Here is a 27,319-nt window from a genome sequence, read left to right on the forward strand (position 1 = left end):
GAACAGAACTAGGATCAGTACGATACTACTGTACATCTCCCCTTCTTTGTTAAGAGGTGACCACTTACTGTCAGATTAGGAAACACCTTTAAACTCACCATTCAGACTCACTGGGCTCCTTCTGACAGGTAGAATAAGCATAGCCAATGCTTACCCTGTTAAGAATAACTATAGGCTTGGAGATTCTGAGAAATTGTTTTGACTAGGATTTAAACTCTTCATTAAAAAAAAAAAAAATCAGACAGCTTAGTAACAGAAAATTAGGCCTTGTCAAAACAGCTTCTGTGAACCATCTCAGGTGTAATCAAAAACGTTAAGTGAGCCCTAAAGTATTTAACTGTGACGGGCTGATGCATTGAACAGTCTAGCTCTGGGAAGAACCTGCCAACTGAGTTTCCAGATAATTAGGCATTTCCTTTGCCTGCTTCGAAGGAAACATTATATGAACAATCTGAAAAACTACATTTGTCTCCACTTTTCCAAAAGATTTTTCTTTTCCCAGGAAAACAAGGTGGAAAAATCAACCATGTGGCACTCTTGTAGGGAATTAAAATGAAGAATCTAGCTATGTGGATGGTCCTGACCAAAACTAAGTTTGATGTTAAGTAACCTTGCTGGAGTGATTGTACTGAACTGTTTTTAAGCATTTATAATGCTGTGTTGGTGTAGAGGAGAGAAGAATTTGAACCTCACTGTAGAGGGAGCACATCATATTGACCAGCAGGGGAAAAAAAAAAAAAAAAAAGCTTCCTGGTAAGGAAAGCACGTAAGTATGTACCCATTCTAAAGTAAGCATGACAATCTTGTCTCATCTGCACCAATGTCACAGGACAAATGCCAACGTGACTTGTTTCCTGGAGCCGTCATTACTCCCTCACAGAAATGGCTCTCCTCATAGACAGCCACATGTTCCATATCATTTTCTCTCCAGAGCACCAGGCTGTGGTTGCCCCAGGAGTCCGATGTCCCTTTCATGCCCTTCTGTCTTGAGCAAGTCAGAGGGAGGCACGACCAGAGGTCTCCCAGCGTCTGTGCTGCCAAAGGAGGTATTCATTTCTTACAGTCAGTTCTTTCCTGTCTCTTTGTCTGTTCCCTCTCCAGTACTGCATACACCCTGCTAGACAAAGAGGAGAAAGGGAAAAATACAACTTTGTACTTTCAAATAAATTCTCTTTTCTTTGAACAAGGGTCAGGGTAAGGAAGAACATAAGGTGGGAGTGGTATAACCAGAGTAGCCTGAGGTCGCTCTTCATGATATATGACCTGAAGCAACAGACAACTCCACCATCCACTCTTTCTACCACCATGCAACTTCTTCCTCTCTAAAACCATTTTGGAAGTTGCACCAGAGGCTACAGAAGTCACCAGCGGACAACAACCTGACAGTTTGGGTGATTTTCCGTTTCTTTTAGAGATGCCAGAAAGCAGCTCAGGTCTGGCTCTACAGGCTGTCTTCAGACACATCCTCAAGCACTCAAGAGTTCTTTCATTACCACTCTTTCATACTTCAAAATGAGAGAATAGCTACCTTTAGGACATGTCCCAGTGGCTACTATTTCTGCTTCTGTTTTGTGCTTCTCCTTTTCCACACGCTTTCACAGCTTCCCCTCTGTGCCTGCCTCCACTCAGTATTGCTTACAACAGCCACACACCTTTACTCACTGCCACCATCATTTGTGTCCCACACCCAGTCTTATTCTTCTTGAAAAACAAACAAACAAGAAAACAGGCAAAATGTTGAAACTGCAAGAACAAAACACATCCTGCCCATCTGGGCAGAGGGGAGGAGGACACAGTTCTCCTTGGGGATCTGCCTCTCTGAAGACCAACAGTAGGCGTCTCCTTCCCACCGACAGACCTTGCTCAGCAGAGCAGCTGCTGGGCTGTATAATCACTTGCTCCTGTTTCAACTGGGTCCAAGAATCAAACAGGGATTTCTGGCCCCGAGCCCCTATTCATTAGAGCAGCCGGTTACATGGGGTTTTTAATTTAAGATGATAATAAACCCCTCAGGCTAGAGAAAGAAAAAGAAAAAAAAAAAAAAGAGGTAGCTTTTGTCCCAGAGATAAATCATTTTCACAAAGTTTGGAAAAAATACTATTGGCAATATTCTGAAGGTTTTTAAGTTAAAAATATAACAGAACTTAATGGTTTCAGATGCTTTTCTTGACAGTGTAACAGAAAAAATGCCTTTAATTTGGAAATTTGGAAACAAATTAAATTTGGCAAAGAAATAACACATAAGACAGCCCAATTGCATTCTGTAATTTGAAAAAAATTGAAAACAGATAAGATACTGTGAATTAAAAATAACTTCTGCACATTAAATTCTCATGAACTTTCATTAAGGTTTGTATTACACGTCCCATATGTACAATTCTATGTTGTAATACACTAGATCGCTTTATTTATAAAATACCTTTAAAGCTACTGTAAGTTAGAGCCAGAAAAATGACTATATAAAAATGTTATCTTCTCACATTACAACCTCGTTTCCAATGTGTGTATTTAAAGCAGAAATGCAGTCTCCATTTCAATATTTCAGATGCACAACTGAACTTTCTAAAAGTTCAATGCCAATTGAATCCATGTATAATTCAGGCATATCTATTTATTTTACTGATAAGAACCTGGTGCCAAAGCTGAAGCAGCTATATGAGAGATGAAGCTGGATTCTCTTCTAATTTGTGAATTACCTACAGACTAACCACTGTCCTATGGTTGAAGTTCTTCTTTACGGATGATGAATGAATGAATCAGAGGGGACTTGTTCTGACTTTCTTGGGCTGAGTTCACAAGGCTATCATCCAGAAAAAAGGGGGTTGTTCTGTTTTTCCCTACCAGCACACATTTTTATGGAATGTTCCTGTGACTTGACAAATTGTTTATCATCCCTATAGAGCAGTATTTCTTAGGTTAAAATCCAAAAAGCTTTGGTTTGGAATGCTATTGTGGTGTCTCATGAGAATTTTAAAATTGGATATAGGCTGGCCTCTCAGATTCAACTACATCTTTCATGATGCACCGTGCATTGCCCCCTCCTTCTGAGAACATGCTAAGGAAGTCTCTTTGGTGTTTCATGGGAAATATTTCATCTCTTACAGAGAAATGATAACATGAAACAACAAAGCTCATGGCAAGATATTTCAAATAGCTTTTGCTTTATCTTTGTTTCTCAGGTGTCCAGCTTTTTGATGAAAAATTCAAGGTTTTCATGTAATGAATCTGAAATCCTAATTTTCAGTCAAAAATAGAGTAGAAGGGATTTTTTTTGTGTGTGATCATTCTAAAGAGAGTGATGCTGAAAAAGCAACCTACTGCAGACTTCAATGTTTATAGTCACTCCCACCACAAAGCTAAGTATTGAAGAAACTTTTTCTGTGTTTTACCATAAGATTTTTCACTTGAACAAGAAATTCATGTATTTCAAATCAGTCTGTTCTCCTGCTTTCTGGTAGACCAAAAGCACCCTCGGTGTTCAGAAAAGTTTTCTCCTCACACCTTAGTGAATGACTATCTTTATCAACAAAAAGATGGCACTTCGGATGGCACTATGAGTGTGGAAGTGAGCCCCCTTTTCTTCAACTAGATGCTACACCACATTGTATGTGATGAAATCAAGAATGGTTTGTTTTAAGACCAGAAGGTTTATTAAATCCTTAATCTGTCATCTTGCAAAATATCATGCATTTCCTGTAGTTATTTGTGTTCTATTTGTCCTGCTGTTCAGGACCTGCCCTGAAGAGCTGTCACAGACTGAAATTTAAAACCCTCCATTTCCTGAAGTCCACTCCACAGCATGACAGTGCCACAGCTCCTGAGCCCCTTGTTTGGGGGTTAGCTGCTCCTCCACTCAGGAAGAACGCAGGGCTCCTGTAATTAAGCCCAGCTTTGAAACAGCACTCATTTGTGCATTTAGTAATTAAAAAACAAACAAACAAACAAACAAAAACACTAATACAAACTAGGGGAAACACATTACATTACAGTAATGAGAAGTTCATTACAGAAAAGCACATGCTCTGTAGTTGGGAATTAAGGGTGACTTGAAGTCAGCTTGTTCAAATTGTATTCCTACTGTCCCCTTTTCTTACTAGAGCAAGATGCTAAGAAACCTACAAGCAAGTGAACAGGTCTCACATAAGGCACAGTTTGCACTTAAGACACTTTGCACTTCTGCAGGAACACCTCCTTGAGTAACAGCCAACTCCTTTTGCAGGCTCTCCTTGTTGCCAGCACAACAGTCCCAGGGCACTCACAAAACAGACGACAAAGAGCACCCAGATGAGAGCACTGTTTTGCTGCTGCACGTCCTGTGAGCTCACTCTGATATCTGCTCCCAGCTCAAGGATCAGAAGGGACAAGGGGAATGCAGGAGGTCCAGGTGGTGGGAATGGCCCCCATCTAAATAGAGGTGGAGGCTGCAGAAGGCAAAAAAGCACTAGTATTTTGCATGAGGAGGAGCAAGGAGTAATAATACCAGCAGAGCAGCTGGATCTGTAGGATCACAGAATGGTTTGGTTTGGAAGGGACTTAAAGATCCCCTAGTTCCAAACCCCCTGCCATGGGCAGGGCAACTGAGCAGAGCAACTGAGCCACTAGCAATCCAATCCATGGTTCTCCTGCACTTAGAAAGGGGAAGCTGAGGTGGAAAATAGCACAGTCCAACTGCTGACAGCATGTCAAAAGGCACGGCTATACTGACTTTTTCTTGCTTCCCATTAGGTAAGAAGAAATCCTAGAATGTACATATAGTAGCATTTACATTTAATCCAAGTGTAATATATACCACAATTTTCTTGCCCAGCTAATGTAGAAGTTACCCACCTTCACCTGTAAAATAGAGCTCTCACCCATTAGCTCAGGCCTCACATAGGAGAAAAAAAAAATTAAACTGATGACAATTTTTGGCCCCTGATGATCTCTCTTTAGCAACAACATAGACAAGCCAAGATTTTATCCTTTAGCCACTGGGCAACACAGCTGTCTTGTGAAAACCTGGACACCAGGCAGATTTTACATATGTTTTAAAAGTCCTATGCTTACTTTTCTAACATCTTATATCACCATTCTGCTCATCCTATAACTTTTCTCTAATTAGTTGGATAACATTGAGCTATAGGTTACATAATACCTGCAAAAAAAGGTGTGCCTCTCATACCTACAGTAAGTGCCCATGGCTGACGCTCTACTTAAATTTCTCTTGAGAGGACTTAAGAGTCGCTCTCTCAGGGGAAGTGAGAAGCCTAGCCACAGAATTTGCAGTAATATATCCTGCCTATAATTTGAGGTAAGCACATTTTGTCTGAATTAGAAGTACTAAAGAAATTCAGAGAGAGCAAAGAGGTTAGGGTTTAATTGCTTCTACCTGCTGATACAGCTATTACATTGCACTTATCCAAGATGACCTGTATCCCTGCTGTGAAGCACGTCAGAAGTATATGTTACAACTGATGCATCCAAATTATGAAAAAAAAAAAAGAAAAAAAAAACAGTTAATTTTAGTTTCTTGATGAAAAACCTATAAAAAATATGAAAATTCCAAGCTATAGGACATACAGTAACGTAGATTAATATGTACCATGCTCCACCACCGTGCCTGTCCTGAGGTAAGTATCAGAGAGCACAAACAACCTTCGTCCCTGATCCTTCCATACTGCCTTATGAATCAGCTGACTTTGCATACAGCTTGTTAGTTCTGCCATTAACCTTTCATAATTCTCAGACCCACCATCAGATGGTCATTTTATTTCAGTAGCAAGATACTGCTCGTTAGCACCAGCCACTCGTTCACAGCAGCCACACCTGCCGTTAGCTAGAGAAGGAAGGACCTTAGGCAATTTAATCCCCTATGTACATTTTCCTCTGGCTTATACAATGACATGGCATTTCCCCGTCCAAATCCTAAGGAACATGCTGTTTTCTCTTTTATTCTACATCTGTTGAAAGACTGATATTTCAGTGTTTCACACTCAGAGGAGGTTTTTGAGTCTTAACCTTTTCACAATTTATCACATTCCCCATATCCATCAGTAGAGATCTTGAGAAATAAATCAGACCAATAAACTGATATATTGCTTTAATTCTGTTTGAACAGAACTGGCAGGAAAACTGAGAGAATCAAGGCTACTTTCCTTCATGTGTGAACAAAAAGGAAGACAACTCATAGGTCAAAGGACCCAAATCAGTATAAATCAAGCCTCTTTCTGAGGCTGGCTGCTGAACAACTTGTCCATAGGAGCATCACCATTACTGGATAAGAACACTAATTCTAGGCTGGCCCAGTACTGTCCTTTCTCTTCAAGCCAGTGTAATGTCTTTTCAAGGCAGCATGATTTAGAGGTAAAAATACAATGTCCTGGACACAAACCACACCTTGTAGGAAGATGCTATTTCTCTTCCTATATCTAAAGCCACCAAGCTCAGGACACAAAACACAGACACAAGAGACAGAAGGCTGCGGGAAGGCACATCATAAGGCTGGTCCGTGTGCTCGCCAAAGAAAATGTCACCACATCTCCTGTTTGCCACAAAGAGCTGAGGAGGATGAGAGTCGAGTGTCAGCATGGGGGGTAGAAAAAGGCAGCCAAGAAAGAAGAGGTGGGCAGATGCCTGTGGGGTCTGCCATGAGAAAAAAAGAAAGTATTTTACAAACCTGTTCACTGCAAGTCCCACACTCATAACTGTTTCCAAATGGAAGGCCGCGTGAAAAGCCAAAGCAAACATTCTCAATTCTTTTTGAACCCATCAGACAATATAGGAAAAATATGTGCATTTTATGGTTTGAGGGCACAACCTTTTAATTATGTTTTTGCATTGTCATGTCCAAGACCTTTTTTCTCCTCAAAAATTAATATTTCCTCAAGCAATGCAGCTATTTATCTTGGATGAACATGAATTGAAACACAATCTCCCTGTGCAGAAAGAGGCACAGAAGAGTTATAACATGACACCTAGGGGAATTCAGAACACATTGCAATGCAATCCTAATCATTTTTCTAGTGCCTTTTCAACCGATTTTTGTACAGCTCTCTTAACGGTTTCCAGCTATTGTTTTGCACGTGCTGTACATGCATGCTCAGGGAACTTAGACAAAAAAAAAAAAAAAAAAAAAAAAAGTGCAGGTAATTGGGAAGGCAGGGAGAAATTGAAGCAAATAAAACATAGGTTTTTTCCTCTCTACTAGAGCTGAATTAAATGTGGTTCTGTCATCCAAGACCAGCAAGTGTTCTGGCACACATTCACTCCTCAATTCCCTGCAATGAAGCACAGCCTCATGGGCACAAAGCTAAGGAAGATGTCAGTCAGCTGCTTTTGCCCCTGAGGACCTATATCTGCAGCAAGACCCTAACTTAATGTTTTATAAACAATGCTTCAATTAAGATTTATTGAGTCACTGCAAGAAAATTCAGGGTAAAATTTCTTCTACTTTGGAAGACACATTACAGTTAGTGGCAATTGGAGCTCTCAGAAACTTACACCTATTGTTCAGGCATCAGCTTTCCACACTTCAAGTCTTACAGACATTGTAGCTGGCCAACAAATCATTCAGATCTTAAAAAAAGATGCCTAATAGCAATAGCATAAGCAAAAATAACAGAGTACATTTGTTCTTAAAGGCTAAGCAAGTGCTAAAATATCACAAGGACACTGAAGGAGGAGTGTTTCCGTAATCATTCTAATTATTCTTTCACAACAGACAAGTTTTTATGCACTTACACCACCTTTCAAGTTAAAACTTCACGGAAATGCTTCCTACACAATTTACACAGCCTATCACTAAAATGACCCCAGCTCCGAGTGAGTGCCGATAAGCAGACGCTTTATCAGATGCTGCGCAACAGTGTACTAGGAGAGAAAATCCCCACTTGGTCACTCTGGGTGAATTCCGACATCTGCAAAGATTTTAATGAGATCTGTTTGGGCAGAGGCAGCCAAGACTTGGTTTAGTCAGAGGTGAAATTTCCACATTGTGAAAGCTTGCCCTTGTGACCTCAAAATCACTTCTGTGTTGATTGAGCTGAATTTCAGCTGCACCTTACAACTCACCATCCCCAGGTGTTGCAATCAGGGAGGTGCAAAGAACCTCCTCTCTAATTATAAGGCTGTCCTTTGCACCTCCTTTAGCTTTCAACTTTCAGAGGTTTGCTTTGAAAGTATTGCAGTGTAGACTCAAAGTGGTCTGCTACAAAAGGAGGAGGGAAGGAAATGTGAATGTGAAGCATGTCACAAGGGAACCTCAAAAATTTGAAATCTATAAGGCATAAATTTACCAGAGAGGCCTGAGAAGCCTCCCTTTGCATCGCTTGCCTATACTACTGCAAGTCCTTCTCTCACTGTCCAGAAGGCTATATTCATCCCCAAAATAAAAAGATGCACTTCACAAGGCCCTCGGTCCCTCACAGAAGTCAATTCACAAGCCAGGCAGTGTGGTCTACTATTTTTTGTAATCTGGAAGAAGAAGAGATGGTATATTCTGCTTCCTTGTTTGTAAACTGCTGGAGCCATTACTGTTTCTGTAACCAAAAGATGTTTGAAAATGGAATGGAATGGAATGGAATGGAAAGGAAAGGAAAACCTCTCCAGGTGAACTAGAAATAACTAGGCCAAACATTTATTTCTCTGTGGTCCAATGTGTGTGGGACACCATCTGTGGTTCATTTAGCTGCAGCAGCAAAAGCTCAGCACAACCTCAGCCACACAAACACCTGAAAACATACTTACCATTATAACAGTGAGGGAGATGGTGAGTCTTGACACTCCACTGAAAAAGGAGGCAGCCCCAATGGCAGCAAACAGACCTGGATCAATCCATGCTCCATATTCATTAGTTTGAACACCAAAAATGGAAACAAGAATCAAACCAATTATTCTGCCATACAAAGCTCCTGTGTACCTGTATGTGAGAAGAAAAAAGAGCAGTCTTTTTGCCAGTGATCCTGTTTTCTAGAGGTGCTTCTAGTAACTTGCTAGTCCCAGATTTAATCACGAACTTCTGTAACAACTCCTTTCCCAAAAAAAGCTCTAGCTTCCTTCCTTATTATGAATGATTATTTAGTTCCAATCACTAGCAGGAAACTGCCAAATTTGCTATAATTTGAAGAAAAAGAACTATGTGCGTGTGTTGCTTAATGTTGTTCAAAGCCAAATGAGAATAAATCTTACAGGAATACAGTCAAAAATACAGATTACAGATGTACGCACAAAACAAACAAACAAACAGAAGAAACACTTTTGGAGCTCCAGCTTTATATAATTTCTTAAAACTAAGTCTATGTGCATCCCATAAACCTGGCAATTAAAATATTACAACCAGATAACAAATGGGGAAATGGAGTAATAGGTATTAATGACCTGCCTAAAGCTAAGCAGGAATGAAACTGTGAAGAGAACCCAGGAGTCGTCATACTAACCATGTGCTACACTGAAGAACAAAACCAAAATTTAGCACAGCTGAACATGTAATTTCTGGGGTGAGATACAGCATTTAATTCCACATGCAATTAAATATACATTTCCAAGTGTCAGCCCATTAATTGCATTTGCACAGGCATTCACCTTCCAGGAATGGTGAATTATTATTATATATAATATAGGCACATATGTGATATATATTAGCTGACTTGGGGAGCTTCATCTCGCACTTTTACTCTCCCTCTTTTTTTTTTTTTCTCTCCCATTTATTCATACAGTTGATTCATTCTATTGTTAGATGCAGTTCTAAAATGGTTACAAAAACTAGCTTATCAGGAGCTGGCTGAAAGACTTGACTATCAGTATCTACACAGCCAACTATGCCATGCTTCAGCAATCACTACATATCAAAAAGTGGTTTAGACATCAGCTTGGAGAGGAAAAGAGGTGAAAGAGAGGGGCTACTCAGGGGTAGGGCAAAGAAACATGAGTTTCTTTTCAGAGTTTTTTTCGGCATTTGAATTGCACCATGCCAGATACCCACCCGCCTTGATATCCAACCTCCAGCCATGACTCCTTGCTCACTGAACACTTCAGTATGCACATCGAATCTCTTAACATTACAGTAAGAACTCTGCTCTAGTCTACAACAGCTTTCTAAAAACTTACAACAAAAGACCTAACAGCAGTTTTCTCCAAAGTCTAGGGTGTTGATGTCCAAGATTAAGATTCAGGCTATTATGTGCATAAGAAACAGATGAAAAGTCTGGATCTGAACCGGTATTTCTACAGTTACAGAGATGGAGCCAGCAGTCGAGGCTGGGTCCCCAAAGGATTCAAATGATCTATGCTGGAAAGTACACAGTTTTGGCTATCATTCTTCTACTGCTATTCTCAGATGATTTTTCTTCATTTGTTTCCTCAATTTTAGCCTCTCTTTCCAAGCAAACCATCCTGTTCTACCTATACAACCTCCTCCGAGCAATTATAGCTTTGCTATTGCCAACCTTTCATCTTACCACTCAGGTTGTTTCTACTCAACACAGGCCTTTTGTATAGACAGCTCAAACCAAAATGGGCAAAGCTTACAGCATAGGAATAACCAGGCCACTGGCAACAGCAGAACCTGCAGTCCAGCAGCTGAGGATGAAATAAAATGCCAAAGCAGTGCAGAGGGATGTGTATCCAAATTCCTCATGAGTCCCACGTTTAAAAAGATATGTGATCCCTTGCTTCCCATTTTCAACTAGAAGCGCAGCAGCTGCAACACAGAGGAAGAGATATGGAGAGATATAAAACAACAAAAGGATCCTTTACAAAAATCCATGCTGAATTAGTCCTCATTTGCCTAAGCATGATAAAAGTCAGAAAAGTATAGAAATCAAAAATAAGTTTGAGTTGACATGACAAGTTATCTGAGGCATTTTCAGGAAAACAAGGAACATTATTTGTTCTTTTCAGTCTGCTTTGTGGTATTAATCTTGAACTAAACAAGGAGAAACAGCAATCAGTTAAGCCAATGAATGGCAACCATACTACTTTAGCAAGGCTCTTTCCCCATCCTTTTCAGAGGTAATTCAGAAACTTCCAAGTGTCCTGAGCTCAAATATGGGATTTAGTTCTGACACAGCCCTCCAAAGGGAGCACTACATTATTTTGAAGAAAACCTATGTTACGAGTAAATATACTTGGATATCACGTCTGGTTACATACATTGTTGGTTCTCTGGTATCAATCACTTAGCTTTCCTTACCTTGATTGAAGGTTCGATTAGAATATCTGACTCCATCTGGACCAATCCATGATGTGCTTGGTGAACAACCATATTCTGAAATTTCCCTTTTGAACAGATTTCTGCTTAAACATTAAAAACAAACAAAAAATCTAACTTACCTTACTGACCATACAGCATGTGTCTGTTAGGGATACATTTTACACAGAAAGCCTACTTTCCCTTTCATCTCCCAATTAAGTTGTTTTATTCACTAATAAATCTAGTTTACTAGAACAATTTATTAATTATTCCATTAAATTAATAAACCTGGTTTATTAATGCTCTTGTTCCTCTGCATAAAGCTGCTGAAAACCAAAATTTCCAAAACCAGGAATCACATTGCACTACCTAAAACTGGGAAAATGGGGGGAAAAATGGTTTAAAATGTGCAGCCTGGCCTTGATCTCCTTGTACCATTGTAACTGTAAAACAGGATCAACAAACCAGAATTTTGTCACTCCTGATGAACATTTCTGTGGGTAAGCACAGCATCCCAAACTCACAAATGCATCTGCAGATGGACAGGTTAGTACAGGAGAGTACCACAAAGATCAGGAAGGACTCAGAGGTTCCTGTCTTCCACCGCACTGCAGACTGTACCCAAACCACACCTAAAAGATGTTTGTCCAGTGCATTCTCAAAACTCTCCCTTGGTAAATACTGGCACCAGTTATTTCAACATCAGAAAACTTGCAACTAGGACTGCCAGTTATCATGCTGACTATAACCAGACTTTTGGTACAGCACATCTATTCCTGGACACTTTCTCAGTCTTGGTCATCTTGAGCAATTGTGTCCTCCAAGCAGGTATGACTTTCTTCTGTGAGTCTGGGAGGTATCCAGCATGTTTTGGACAGCACCACAACCCAAACAGTAACAATATGAACTCTGTTCCTGGAACAAGGAGCCAGAGATCTGTGGTATTTGACCCACCTGATCCCTGCTCAGAACTACAAGGGAAACTTAAAATGCAGCCAATATCTAGTACAAGAAAATTTCTTCCAGACCCCAGATTGGCAACCAGAGGAACACAAGATACTTCCCCAATCTTGTATTTGCCTTTTACATTAATCCAATCACTCAGAGAACATATTCCAAATTCATAATGGTCAATTAAAATAAATAAATAAATAAATAAATAAATTTTAAAAACTTATTTACTCCATCCTGCTTGAGAAATCAAATGATTGTGTAACCCACTTCTAGCAAAACCTCAAGTTCCATACAAACAATGTCTTTACTACCAGTAAAGGAGTATACACAAAAGCCAGCACATCTCAGAGGTAATTTGAAACTTGCAGTGATGTCAAAATAGCAGAGAGAGAAACAACAGGAGAAAGTTTTTACAATTAAAACACATGGTTGAGCGGGAAGAACAAAGAACAGAGATGCAGGATTTCTTTATGCACAGGCTTTCGTACCACTGACTCTTTCAGTTTGAAATCAGTAAATCATAGATTCATAGGATGGCTTGGGTTGGAAAGGACCTCAAAGATCACCTAGTTCCAACCCACTGCCATAGCCAGAGACACCTCCCACTAGATCAGATTGCTCGAAGCCCCATCCAACCTGACCTTGAACACCTCCAGGGATGTGGCATCCACAGCTTCTCCGGGCAACCTGTTCCAGTGACTCTGCCACCCTCTGAGTGAAGAATTTCCTTCTAATCTATAATATGAATCTCCCTATTTCAGTTTAAAACCATTCCCCCTTGTCTTGTCATTATCTGATTGAGCAAAGGATTGCTCTCTGTCATTTTATAAGTCCCCTTCAAGTACTGAAAGGCTGCAATGAGGTCACCCCGGAGCCTTCTCTACTCCAGGCTGAACAGCGCCAGTTCTCTCAGCTTTTCTTCGTAGGAGAGGTGCTCCAGCCCCTTGATCACCTTTGTGGCCCTCCTATGGACCCACTCTAACAGATCCACCTCCTTCCTGTGTTGGGGGCCCTAGACCTGGACACAGCACTCCAAGAGGGGACTCACCAGATCGGAACAAAGGGACACAATCACCTTCCTACCCTGCTGGCCTCTCCTCTGTTGGTGCAGCCCAGAATGCAGTTGACCTTCTGGGCTGCAGGCACATATTGCTGGGTCATGTCGAGCTTTTCATCCACCACAACCCCCAAGTCCCTCTCCACAGGGCTGCTCTCAGTGAGTTTGTCTCCCAGACTGTGCTCATATCTGGGAATGCCCCAGCCCAAGTGTAGCACCCTGCACTTGGACTTGCTGAACCTCATTAGGTTCACATGGGCCCATTTATCAAACTTTTCCAGATCCCTTAGGATGGTATCCCTTCCTTCTGCTGAATCAATTGCACCGCTCAGCTTGGTGTCATCTGCAAGTTTGCTGAGGATGCACTTGATCCTACTGTCTATGTCATTGATAAATATATTAAATTGTACCAGTCCCAGGACAGAACCCTGAGGTACACCACTCGTCACCAGCCTCCACTTGGACATAAACCCATCAGTCACCACTCTCTGGGTGTGACATTCAAGCTAATACCTTATCCACTGAATGGTCCACTTATCTTATCCATATCTCTCCAATTTGGAGACCAGGACGTTATATGGAACCCTGTCAAAGGCCTTTCACAAGTCCAGGTAGATGACATCGGTCAGTCTTCCCTTGTCAACTGATGAAGCAACTCCATCATAGAAAGCCATCAAATTGGTCAGGCTTGATCTACCCTTGGTGAAGCCATGCTGGCTGTCTCAGACCACCTCTTTGTTTTGCATGTGCCTTAACATTGCTTCCAGGAGGATCTTTCCCATCATCTTCCCAGGCACAGAGGTGAGGCTCACTGGTCTGTAGTTCCCTGGGTCCTCTTTTCTATCATTTTTGAAAATGGGAGTCATGTTTCTCTTTTTCTAGTCACCAGGGACCCTGCCTGACTGCTAGGACTTTTCAAATATGATGGAGAGGGGCTTGGCAACTAGCTTCTCCTTCAGGACCCTCGGATGCATGTCATCAGGCCCCATAGACTTTTACCTGTTCAGCTTCATCAGGTGGCCTTGAACTTGCTCTTCACTTACAGTGGGTGGGACTTTGCTCCCCCAGCCTCCGTCTACAGGTTCAGGGAAACAAAAGACTTGGGAAGCCTGACGGTCAGTGAACACTGAGGCAATGAAGTTGTTGAGTACCTCAGCCTTCTCCATGTCTGTGGTTACAAGTTCACCCTTCTCATTCATCAGAGGGGGCACACTCTCCTTGGCTTTTCTTTTCTGAGCAATGTTCCTATAGAATCCTTTCCAGTTATTGGCATCCCTTGCCAAGCTCAGTTCCATCTGTGCCTTGACTTTCCTGATCCCATCCCTGCACATCCACACAGCATCTCTGTACTTTTCCCAGGCCATGTGTCCCCGCTTCCACTTCCTGTACATTTAATTTTTGCTCCTAAAGACAGATTTGTCTCTGGCATGGATGGGAGTACTGCAATGCTACACTGCATGTGCTTCACCAGGACCTGCTAAGAAGAATGGGAAGGAGCCCATTGCTCCTTTACTACCTCTTGTCTCCCCATGTCCTCCTATTCCACATTCTCCTAGGAATATCTGGGGCTTCTGGAAGTATTACAAAACCTTATTGCAAACACGGGTCCAACATAAATTAATGAAGATAAGCTATGCTAGAAGGAAGTACTGTCATACTGGCACAGCCACATCCAGCACCATCTGGAGCTGCAGCTGTTGTAATGTTGTGGTTTAAAAGAAGAAAAAAAAAAAAATATATATATATATATATACATATATACACACTTCACTGAAAAAGTTGGATCAGTACAAAAGACAAAAACAAGCATCTCAGAATCTTTTTGTTACATGGTTCTTATTGGACATTTTAAAGCAGCAAGGGTGTCTATTACCCACCTGTTGGATACTTAATGGTTAATGATATTTACTTGTCCCTGGATCACTGATTTTAAATTTCACGTTAAGCTGTGATGAGCCAAATTTAAATGATCCCAACTAAAATCTCATGATCGCAATCATAATTCTCTCTCTAAATTTCTAAGAACAGGAGAAAAACTAACAAGCTTCTTATCCATGTTCACTTTTGTACCTTATTACAGGTTCACTGGAGACATTATCACTACCTTCAGCAGATGCATGGCCTTGCAAAGTCCATGATAATTTGGTGCTTAATTCCCTTCAGATCTATCCATTTTCAACAGGATGTACTCTAAAACTTGCAGCCACAGCAAATGAAAAATTGGCATTAAGACAGTTTAGCCTCTAGGTTGGATCAGCCTGACTATTTTTCATTCAGAGACTGACAAACCAAAAAAGAATAAAATTATCATGGTTTCAGATGTTTTTCTTTAGAGTAAAAATAGTTTTGCTTTGAAAAATAACATTTTGGAAGCATTCTGTTCTTGAAATAAAAAGAATGTTGTGGTGAGGAAGAGAGCTTTTCCTGTAGCAAACCAAAAAGCCATAGTCACTAAGTCAAGGTACTAAGTAGATGACAAAATTTGTTTTTATAAAAAATATGTAAATATGTAGTATAGCAGACAATACTAAAAAAAAGTATTGCAAGTCAAATGCTAGTCTAGAATTGATGGCAAGAATAGGGAATTATGTCTGCTTTCCATGTACTTAAATAAGCTGTTTGGAGTCCAGTCACCAATGGCAAGTTATTCAGCATTTACTATCCATATCATGCACGATAGGATGCTGCCCACTTGGAAGGAGGATATGTAAGACTACAAGCTGGTAGTGACCATTTGCAGTGACTGTGAAACCAAACTATTGTTTCACCTAAAATCCAAGCTATTCCTTTTCTGTTTCCTCTGGATTCCTCATAAGTATTTCTCAAAAAGGATACTTGGACTGCAAAACTTGTAACAAATTCAAGGACCTTTTCAGCTGTGTCACCAATAAAATCCCTAACAATTCAGCTCCATATTCTCTGTCTGTTTATTAAGACAATGTTTGTAATTCTAAGGTCCCTTATTACAGTTTGTGCTGTACTGGCACGCACCTCTGATGTGTTCATTACCGGTTGGTGTTTTTATATAGATGACTGATCATGTCCCTCAGCCAGCAGTAGCTGACAGAAGCTGAGAATAAACAATGTTTTTCCTCATTACAGCTTTCCAGTCAAAGCACAAACTGATACCTATAGGCTTATGAACCTATATAAATGGACTATATATGTTTTAATGCAAAATTAGTATTCTAAATTGAAAATGTACTTGGATGATGCATACAGTCACATTTCAGGCTCTTTCCATTTTTGAACTCTCCTTTGTTTCTTCATTTCTTTATTTTTCTTTAATTTGGCATGGTGGCAAATGTTTCTGACTAGAAAAGTTTGTGTGATTAAACACCATTGATTACTAGATTGTGTGATTCTTGTCTCTAGGTTATTCCATTTTAAATATTCAGTTCTGACAGGCTTTTGATTTTTTTTTATCCCAAATCTGTAACATTTAACATATAAATTGTAACAACTGAGAAAAAATGTGAATGATTGTATTTACACATTAATTGTAATTTTAATTGTATGATAGTTTACATATTAATTTTAATTAATTGAAAGTGCTCCTGATGACTTCCCCCCACTTACATTTCTGAGTTGTTTCTCAGCTGGCCGTCTCTCACATTCATGACTGGAGTGCAGGAGAAGAAATACGGTAAATATACAGTAACAGTTGTCGTACATACCTGCAGGCATTCAAATAATCAAATAAACTATCATGAGACATAGAAACAGAGAAAAACAAAAAGAAAAGTGTCTAAAATCACTAGTGCCAGCAGTTACCAAAAAGCAATTGTCCTTGGGGACTTGCCCACATATCCCATATCAGCTGTTGCCTGTGGGGAAAAAAAAAAAAAAAAAAAAAGGGCCCGGATTAATCTAACTTAATGCACTGACCCATCGCAACTTGGGTCTCTAGTTGCAGTCTCTCTCTCTGTAGCCATCAGAAGGCCACGGCTACCTCCTGAGCAAGAGATCTGGAGCACGCTGGATGCTCACTGTGAATCCAGCCTCCCCACCACCCCGTTATCTCCCAAAAAAAGGATTTGGAAAAAAAATAAAATCAATAGACATCTAGAGAAAGATTATCGGAACACACAATTATACTATTGTTATAAAACAGCTCAGGTAGAAGCCCTCAAGCTGAGATTCAGCTGCCTGCAATTGTGACTAATTTGTCTGACAATTGTATCTCAAGCATTTGTTTCTCTGTATCTCTGAGATTATAAACTTACAGGCAGAGCACTTCTAAAAGAGATAGGTAAAACTGGGAGAGGTTTGGTCTTCACAAAGCTTAGGTCAAGTTTTGTTTCTGAAAACTTAACTCTGGGACAGTTCAAACCCAGGTCAAGTTTTTGCCAAAGCCACAAAGTCCAACAGCAGCTAGGACAGCTAGAAAAGAGCCAGTGGCTAAAGATTTAAAGCAGTAGCCTATCTTCACAGCTAAACAGAAAAAATATATATCTTTTCACTTAACCTTTTAAAGTTTTGACAGCTTAATATATGTGTATATATGCATATATCCTTAAATTGTTCACCCTGCCCATGGAAACACTAAGCTTTTGGAACAGAAGCATTAGTCAACAAGATTAAAAAAAAAAAAAAAAAAAAAAAAAGATAGCTGCCAGATTCTTGGCAAAACTTTATCTACACTGTGATTTCCTCACAGAGAGCAAGGTGATGAATTGAAGAGAAGCAAATGCAGGCCAAGGGGCAGAAGGGCACTTAGGAAGACGGCTTTGCTTAATCTATGGGCTGAAGATTAGATATTCAATTCCAGTCAAAGGAATGGTACTCCGGGTTATGTTGTGGGTGTGGAAGATACCATGATGGGTTCTTTCCAAGTTTAAATGCAGACTGGTTTATACAAGATTATTTTGGGTTAAAGTCGCTGTGACATAGTTTCTTTCAGTTGCTTGATTATGTGAGTTTATGACAAAAAAAAAAAAAAAAAAAAAAAAAAAAAAAAAAAAGAATTGTATGGTTCTTTCTTAGATCAAACAGTTTCTTTCCTGCCTTTTTTTAATTTTTTTTTCCAATTTTTAATAAAATAAGGACTGTGACCTGAGCAGGATCCCCTAGAGCTAATAAAAAGGAAAAACAGTCTGAACAAGAATTCATGCTACAAAAGTAATGTGGAAAAATGTGTGTTTGTATGTTGTTTGTTTATTTATTTATTTAAAATGACGAAGGCAAAATATATAAGTTGCAAAGCTTTTGTAATAATTGCAGCCCACAAAACACGTGCTATTCTTGCAGTTTCAGGTGTGATCTGGCAAGGTGCTCACCACTCCATGAACTTTTGGAGTCAGTAAGGTGACACTCCTAAGCAGGATAAAATAGCTTCTACTGGGCAATTTCTCTATGTCTGATACTGAATCTTTGACTCTCTGCTAACTAATCTCAAGTTTAATCCTACAGTATCTTCTAACAAGCTGGGTCATGCTGGCTTCTGTTGTGGCATGTTGTTTTTTTTTGTTTGTCTGTTGTGTTGTGTTTTTTTCTTCTGATTTTTGTTGTTGTTCCAAAAAGTAATAAGGAACTGTGTGTTTTTCTAAGTAGCTTATGTAAAGCTTTTCTAGTGTATTATGAGAAAGCCAAACCTTTCCCAGTGGTAGGGGAAGTGCTGTCAAAAGCAGAGCTCTGGCTCCAAATCATTAAAACAATGATTGTTACAAACCTGACCTTTCACAAACTGAGATCCTTTGGAAACCATTTAGTTTACACAGGACTAATGGGAGTCACAAAAGGAACTTTACTCCTCATTCTGATGGACTGAAAACTCACTGCTCAGGGATTTTTCTCATGGTGTATCACTGCAGCACCCAACAGCACAAAGTCCCAACTCCTCCTCAAGACCTGGGAGCAAATTCATAGCACAACAGAAGAAGGCTGGGCAGGCAAAAGGTGCTCTCTGGAGCAAAGAAATGCCGTTTTTCCTACCTACTTCATCCACTCTTTCAAACAAAGAAGCAAAAAGCTTCACATGAGCTTCCTCAGGGTATCTCATGTCTGCGAGATGCTGAACACGGCTCCAAGCTGAAAAGCCGACATCCTGCCACTAAGAGGAGCTAAAATCCAGTTGTCATCGATGGTGTGGACGTGCTCCTGCACAGAGTGCTCACGGCAGATCCCTCCTTCTCTCCTGATCTGCCTAAAGAAGCTCAGATTGCATCTCTGTGGTGCTAACAGAGAACCAAGCAAGCAGGAGGCTGCTCTGAGCAACGAGCAGGACTTGGCCAAGGAGGAGGAACTGGACTTCCATAGCATGCACAGTATTCAAGGACTAAATGACATTTACTCTTTCAGACCTTACAGAGGGGAAAAAACAGTGCAGCCTAGGGGAAACATACACATCTCTGTACCAATCTGCGGAGAAAATGAATCGCTACAGATTGCAGAAACTTGACCTCGGCTTATGGTTATTGACACTTTTAGCTATAAATTTTCCCTTCTAGTATTTAAAATACTAAACGTTTTATATTAGTATTATCCAGGTAGCTAATGCAAGCCAAGCTACTGCTTTTCCCCAAAGCTTGTGTTCTGTCACCTCAGAGTAGATGCTGCTGAAGCCTGTGTCTGGGCTGATGGGAGAAGAGTATCTATATGGTCACCTCATTGATAAACAATTCAACAACCTTTTCCCCAGAAGGGAAGGAAGTACAATAGTATGTATAAAAGTCATACAATGCCAAATGGAAACTGCAAAGCCTAGAGGTGAAGTAACACCATCATGCCTTATATCACAATACCTGAGACTCCAGGCCAGCCTCCATCAGTGACGAATAGGGCTAACTCACCCCAGATACACAACTGGGTCCAGAAAGTTTGCTATACCTAGCCACATCTTTCAAAGTCACTATAGCCTTTATTATTCATGCATCTGTTCTTACAACAGACAGAGATCTCCGTTGCTGCCTTAAGGCAAGAACACATATGACTGAGGTCTCAGATTGTTCTTTCCAATGCTGGCAGCTGAAAAGTTTTCCAGGTGCAGAGGGGTGGAGAAAGATGTCCACCTGGTTATGCTGCAGGGCATAGGAGCAAGCTAAATCTGTGGGGTAATGAGAAAGCCAGCCATGAGCAAGGGAAAGTGGGGAAAAATGGATGAAACCTACTGTTTCAGCTCTCTATATATAATAAGTGCAAAAACACCCTAGCGTGACTGGCAGATGTCACTTAGCTGAGCTAGTACCATCAGAGTAGAGCAGCAGCAGGAGACCAGGACAGTAAAATACTTCAAGTATTTAAAGAAAAAAAAAAAAAGAAAAAAAGAAAAGAAAAAAAGAAAGAAAGAAAAGATACCAAAAACAACCAACTTTCTTTTATACCTGCCAACATTAGATACCTAAACATCCTCTGGAAATCTGTATGTTTATTCTACTCCATTGTACATTAGGTCAAGAACCAGAGGGCCAAATTCACTTTCGCATCCAACCAACTTATGATCTGCCCTCATTAACCACTGTAAACATTATATAATCAAGAGAAAAGGATTATTTACTTACAAGGATGAGCATGGTTTCCAACAGCTTGCTTGTTTTTCTAACTGATGATTTTGGAATTGAATTAAAGAACCGCATACGCAATTTATTAATTTTTATATTTAGGGAAACAAAGAGAGCTCCCAAAAGACCTCCAAGCATTCCAAGTAGGATGGTTGGAATGAAGGCAAAGATGTGCATGTCCAGCAAGTTTTTAACCTGCATTGAAAAGCAAAATATGTTCTGAGCATCCTGCCAATGACATGACATATTGCACCCTCTCCTACAAAACCTGATACCACAAAGTAATTTCCACAGAAGAAATAAATCTTTCCTCCTGGTTTAAGGACTCAGCTAATTAATTTAAAGCTGATCTCACACAAGACAGTGTAGTGCTCTTGCAAACATCACAGGAGTAGAGCTAGTAGGTAGATACTCTCATTGTCACATATAGCTCCATTGGCCAGTTATTTTCATTCCTGAATAACTATAAAGGACTTGAACAAGTAATGTGGCAAATTAAGGTCAGCAGTATCCTCTTGGGCCCCTCTTTTCCCTAGGGAAAGTAATGAATCTAACAGAACCTTCAATGATGCATAGCTGTTAGCTCAAACACGCAGCACTTCAGGTTACATGCAAACAACATAACACATTGGTTTTAGTGAACACTTTGAGACACTCTGCTGGACCAGAGCTTTGCTCACAGTATCTCTATCTACCTCATAATTTGGGAAAGTTCATTTATTAAGTGTCAAGCTACTTCCACATGCATTACTGATAAGCTCTAAGTAAAACTGTAATTTGATGCTGATCTGGAACGACTCATGGAATACCAAATTACAAATGTAGAACATAATCTGACAGCTGGAATAGTAACTGAATTTTCTGCTTGATTCCTCAATAGGCAGAAAGGTTGACAGCAATACCATGCTTTAATATAATCTTCCAGCAAACAAAAAGGGGTCAATAAGTCAATAGATTGGTAGAAATCTATTAAATGCTGTGAGAATATTATTTCCTTAGCCCAGGCTTAGAGATACACAGCTTTTTGTCAAGATTATGATCTGGACAGAGTAAGAGATCATGAAACATTTAAAAAGCTAACTGGCAAAGAGCAGTAGTGGCACATGTTAAGGGCCAGAAAAATAAATAAATAAATAAAAACTACACTGGGATAATATTTGGGGTAGTACATAGGAGAAACTGGTAGCCTTCCTTAAATTGCTTGAGCAAGGACACAATCCCTTCTCAAGTTATTTTTTTATTCCTCTTCTTATTCTCTTTCCTTAATCTTATTCTTGTTCCTCCTGCTAGAAATACCCTAGACTTTAAGAAATACACCAGGAAGCTGTTCTAAGCGCTGATGGTATCTCCTGAGAGGAAGAAGGCCAGGGTCAAAATCCAGTCAGGCCTGAAGAGTTGGTCCATTGGGTGCTGCAGACTGAGAAAACTGATATAGACAAGGCAGACACAAGAAACTCAACACCTGGAGACACACTCAGAGGAAGCCAGGAGTGACTTGCCCTATAATCAGGACTACAACAATCATATATGTCTGTTGTACATACTAACCATAACTTCAGCAACACTATTTTTTACCAATAGCTGCATCAAAATCCATCTTTTTCCAAAGGATTTAAATAGATCTAATGTTTAAGGTGTTGAAATTTAGAAGAAATAGCTCATTTGGAAGTAGGAAATTTGTTTTATTTACTGCAGGATCCAAATATCTTCCAGCATATTCTACTTAATTCCAAACCTGCATGAAAGCTAAAAATGGACATGCGGGTTTTTACTGTTTTTTCTCCCTGCCTTTATTTTTCCTAAGAGAAAGATATACTGAGATGATTGTTTTAAAGCAACACACACACGTTACACTGCACATGTGTGGCAATAAAGGTAAAGTCAAGCCAGTGTTCTGCATTGTGGGAGTGAATAGCAACAGAGTGTATTGCTTTTGTCAAAGTGCTAGCGACATGCTTTGGCCAGTCATCAAGAAAAATCTGTTACCTACAGAACAAGCTTCACCTTTATAAATAATCCAATGTTCTACATAAAAGTAAAGTGAAGCTTCCTGAAAATCTCAAGCTCTGGGGTACAATAAATTCCTCCTGTAACCTTCTCCTGAGTAGAAAGAAGCTAAAGAAAACAAATAGTTTTCTTGAGAAACAAAACCCACAAGCTTTCAACTCAGAGTTTATCCACTGTAAACTGTGTTGGTTAATGCCACAAAACATGAAAGAAGCAAAATTTCCCCTGAGCCCAGTGTTCAGTGAAATGAAAATATTTCTGGTTATCTGTACCAACTTGTGAGCCAAAAACTATTGAACCCTGACAGAAGCCATCTAGATAATAATTTTAGCTAGCTTTTCCTGCTAATGACACTAAAAGAAGACAGGAGACAGAATCCACTGCTCTTTTCTGAAAACAACCTGAAAGGAGTGTTGAAAGAGCGATGTTTATTGTAAAATAGCAACCAAAGTAATTCCACTCTCCTCTGTGCATGCAGCTGTCCATTACACAATACTTTGGCTTCAGCAATAAAGCTGTCTTCAGCAGGCCTGACCTCTTCGTTGTCCATTTAATCTCACCTTTCTACCACAAACCTATGTCTTCTTGGTTGTGTCACTACAGTTGTTGGGAGCCTGCATGAAGAGTCGGTCCACAAAAAAGGATTTGGGTTAAAAACCAGTATCTTCTCCCATTGCCACAGCTGAATTTATGTTAAAGAAAATACACCACAAATTCTTTTGCATGACATATGCAAAATCATGGTATTTGTAGCAGGCAACATGCACACACACACACACACAAAAAAAGTTTCTTGTTTTTCAAATTACAATATGCCTACATTATTTCTATTTCTTTGTATTGTTAGAGAGATATAAAACAGAAGAAATTAAGAGACCAATTAAAGTGGTCGGGGAATAAGCTTAGGAAAAATTACTTAGTAGCAGAAAGTGGACTGGGATTCATAAGACCAGAGGTTTATTTTTACTTTTCTAATTGACCTTCAAGTCACATCATAATACAGAGAAAGATATTCAGGCACAAAGAAGTGAAGATCGTGATTCTCATACATCACTACTGAATCACCTTACAACAAAGATGAGTGAGAACTATAATAAAAGCAACTGTTTTTAGGTGGACAGGAAGTAAAATTCAAAGAACAATGTTGTATCGTTCTGCAAGGAACAAAGGCTGAAGGTGACCTCTGTTGTGCAACTAGGAACAAACAGCGATTATATGCTTTTAAATGTTTAATCTGTAAGCACAAACAGGGCCATGGTACAGCAATGACTGCAGCAACAAAGGAGAGCTCAAGCCAGTCACAAGAGAAGACATTGAACATCTTGTACTACAATGTAAAACGTAATTCTCTGATTAAGTAGGTAACACAAAACATCTGTCTTGTAGCTAAGTGATTACCAGACTTAAAGCATGAGGGGTCCCATATCCACTGATCTGGTAACTGCACATACACCATCCTTCTCCCTTCTCAGTCCCACTTCCCTGCTACTCCCCCAAAAATAATATTGAGAGAAACAAGCCTAAAACTCTGCATCTATTTCCTCCCACATCCACGCAGTACTTACCCAAAACAGAATTCTTTTCTCCGCTTCAAAAAATCCAAAATGACCTCTGTAAACAAACCCATAAAGAGAAGAGGACAGCAAATCCGTGGTGAAGGTAGCCATCAGGCAGCAAAAGAAGGTTTGCCAGGCCAGCCTGATGTTCCAGAAGGAAGACACTTCCTCTAGGGTGAACAACAGCCCACCAATGGGGGCACGAAATACTGAAGCTATCCCTGCTCCTGCACCAGCCGTAATGAAACTGCGCCTGAAACAGGTAGAAGAGTCAAAATTTGATAATAGTAGAAAAAAAAATACAGAAAAGAAACAGAAGGTCTTCAAAAACGTTTCTTCATGTCAAAGTTGTGTTTAAGGAGCTGAATTTGAAGAACTGATGGTTCATTTGGGGGTTATTATGGCATCTTTCATCTCCAAGATCTGAATACAGACTTAGTCTCAGATTTGATTCTTATGGCTCAAGTTATTGGGGCTACTTGGCAGCTTAGAACTACAGTGATTTTGATATACTGCCAAGTTCACAAGGGCTTGTGAAGAAAAAATGAACCCAATCATAACAGTGACTGAAGCACCCATAGAGCGGTAAAACCATTAAATAGTCCTCTGAGTTTTTATGGGATTTTGTCAGCAAGAATGGGGAAATGACGTTTCATTCACAGATCTCCTTTATATTGTAACTGTTGTCCCCTTTCTTGACCTTCAGCCTTGACAAAACTCCTCAATTCTAGAACATTGCATGAGGAATGCAGTGTCTTGCCTGCAAGATGCTGAACTGGCACCTAGCCGTGTAATGCCAAGTAGAGGTATCATTTCATATACTAGAATCAGTACAGGCACAGAGGTGAAATATTGTAGGAAAAAAGGTAAGAAAGTCTGGAATTCACCAGAGAACAAAAGTACAGCCTAGAACCTCTGGTCTCAAGCAGTTCCTCAGTCTGTATATATCTGAGAAATCCACAGGGAACCTATATGCTCTGTCTTCCTCCCATAAAGGTGTGGAGCTCACATACACCCCGAGGAGCAAAACATTTGTAAATTTGTGTTGCTGTAAACAGCACCATAAGCTCAAATAGCAAAGATCTGCACTGTCAGACAGTCGCAGTAAAGAAAAATAAATTAATAAATAAAAGTCATATAATCATTAAGGTTGGAAAAGACCTCCAAGATCATCTGGTCCAACCATCCCCCTACCACCAATGTCACCCAGTAAACCATGTCCCTAAGCACCACGTCCAACGTTTAAAAAAATATATAGGTAACAAAAAAGAATTACAGTGTTGTAAAGAAAGGCATTAAGGGACAGTCTTCTCTTATACACATATTACTATTCATTTCCTCACACACATCATCATTTTGTTTCCAGGGCCTATTTCATTATATGAAAACAACATCCTGCATCATACATTTTTAAGAAAGGCTGTAGTGTGCGGAACAGTGGGAAGGATATAGAAAGAGTAAATAATATGGAAAAATTCTGCCTTGGAAAATTGCATTCAATTTAGCACTTGCAATAGAAACTGGGCTGATGCTGACACATATATTGCACAAATCACTAGTGCTCACCAGCTCATAAAATTTGCATTCTCTGGATATGCTAACTGAGACCCTCAGGGATGATTTGTACAAATGCTGGGTGTTAATTACTAACCAAGGTCAATGAGTATAGAAAATACTTGAGTATTTGAAGTATTACAAATGTCAAGTTCTCAGTAAATAATGTGTGTGTGTATATATATATATATATATACATATATATATATATTTTTATATATATATATATATATATATATATGACCAGTCATCTGAAAACATGCACTCTTTATTAGTGTCCCTTCTGACTTTTCTGTGGTATCCAAAAATTTTATCAGTACAAAGATGGGTAGCAAAGATGGGTAGCAATAAAGACAATAGACAAAAAAATGGGAGATATTAGAAAGTGCATGTGTCAAAGCCTTTACAAGTTCCCTCTCCCCTAAGGACTCTGGAGGAGCCCACCATAAAGCTACAACTTCACATCTGGTATTTCCCTGTTTACAAATGTGGAGTTAGACACCGCACGGATTGCATGGGTTTTTACTTATATGTTGTATCTGCAAAGTAACATTACTTTCAGCAGTAGGGAACTCCACAGATACTGCATGCCACAGTAAAAACTAGGGGAATTTTGCTTGGACATCTCCATGCTCCAGCCAGTTGTACATGCTTTGTGCCACATCAGTAGTATCAGTAAAGCCATTGGAGACCCCTCCAACCCTGCAGATCCTTTACAGCTGATGGACAGAGGTCTTAGGATCCTTCAACATCCTCATGCTGGTTGAGTTACTGCTGGGCCAGTGGCAGTACTGGGAGAGAGTACTGAGCCTACTTAATAACTGCAAAATATACCGGGGGAGTGGGATTCTTTCATCCTGATCTTTGCAAAGGAAGGGAGGTCTTTCTTAGACTGGAATTTTCCTCTGCTGCTCAGAAATAAACCTTTTTGTAAAGGGGACTTCCACACAACCTGTCTCTCCCAGGACAGTTCCTGCCTGCAAGTTACCACATCTTTCTAATTACTCTGTAACTGTACCCTGCAGAGACAAACAAAAGTTCTCAGTGCTTCTCTTACCGCAAGTGCTGACTCCTTTCATGAGTAACATTTTGCTGAGACCAGCACGTCTCAGATTTATTTAAATGACTGACCTTAAAAGCATTAAAAGCAAAGGGGATTCCGTATCTTCCCTCTGGTATTTTTTGATTTACTTTCAAGCTACAGATAGTTCAGTGGCCATTCATACGAATTCTTTCACTTTGCTTTTCTTAGGAAATGAACATGCGAGTCTTTCTCTTTTTCTCACTCTAGAAAAATCAGTAATGCATGAACTTTTGTGTGTATGCTTTATATGACAACATGATAATAAATACCATTCAAAAGACATAAATTGGTTTGTAATTTCTTTTTCAGGGAATTAATCTCATTAATTTCAGTAGAGCTGTTCATGAGAGAGGGCTTACCATGGCTACCTTGCAGACATACGCAACTAGAGAAGAGACAGATTTTAAAAGTGACAAAAAAAAAAAAAAAAAAAAAAAACTT

The 27,319-nt window shown here is 39.8% G+C and overlaps 1 protein-coding gene across 1 annotated transcript in view; it reads right to left on the reverse strand.

Moving 5' to 3' along the window:
* LOC137851019 (chloride channel protein C-like) overlaps positions 1-27,319 on the reverse strand; it is an 85,736-nt gene that overhangs the window by 42,847 nt on the left and 15,570 nt on the right. Inside the window, exons 6-11 of the mRNA XM_068671713.1 lie at positions 24,250-24,493; positions 20,678-20,872; positions 16,758-16,855; positions 11,168-11,268; positions 10,504-10,675; positions 8,725-8,896 (exon numbers count right to left, since the gene is read on the reverse strand). Coding sequence (XP_068527814.1) covers positions 8,725-8,896; positions 10,504-10,675; positions 11,168-11,268; positions 16,758-16,855; positions 20,678-20,872; positions 24,250-24,493 — 982 coding nt within the window. The remainder of the gene's footprint in view (positions 1-8,724; positions 8,897-10,503; positions 10,676-11,167; positions 11,269-16,757; positions 16,856-20,677; positions 20,873-24,249; positions 24,494-27,319) is intronic.

The sequence above is a fragment of the Anas acuta genome, chromosome 2, assembly GCF_963932015.1.
Source record: "Anas acuta chromosome 2, bAnaAcu1.1, whole genome shotgun sequence".
Lineage (NCBI taxonomy): Eukaryota > Metazoa > Chordata > Aves > Anseriformes > Anatidae > Anas > Anas acuta.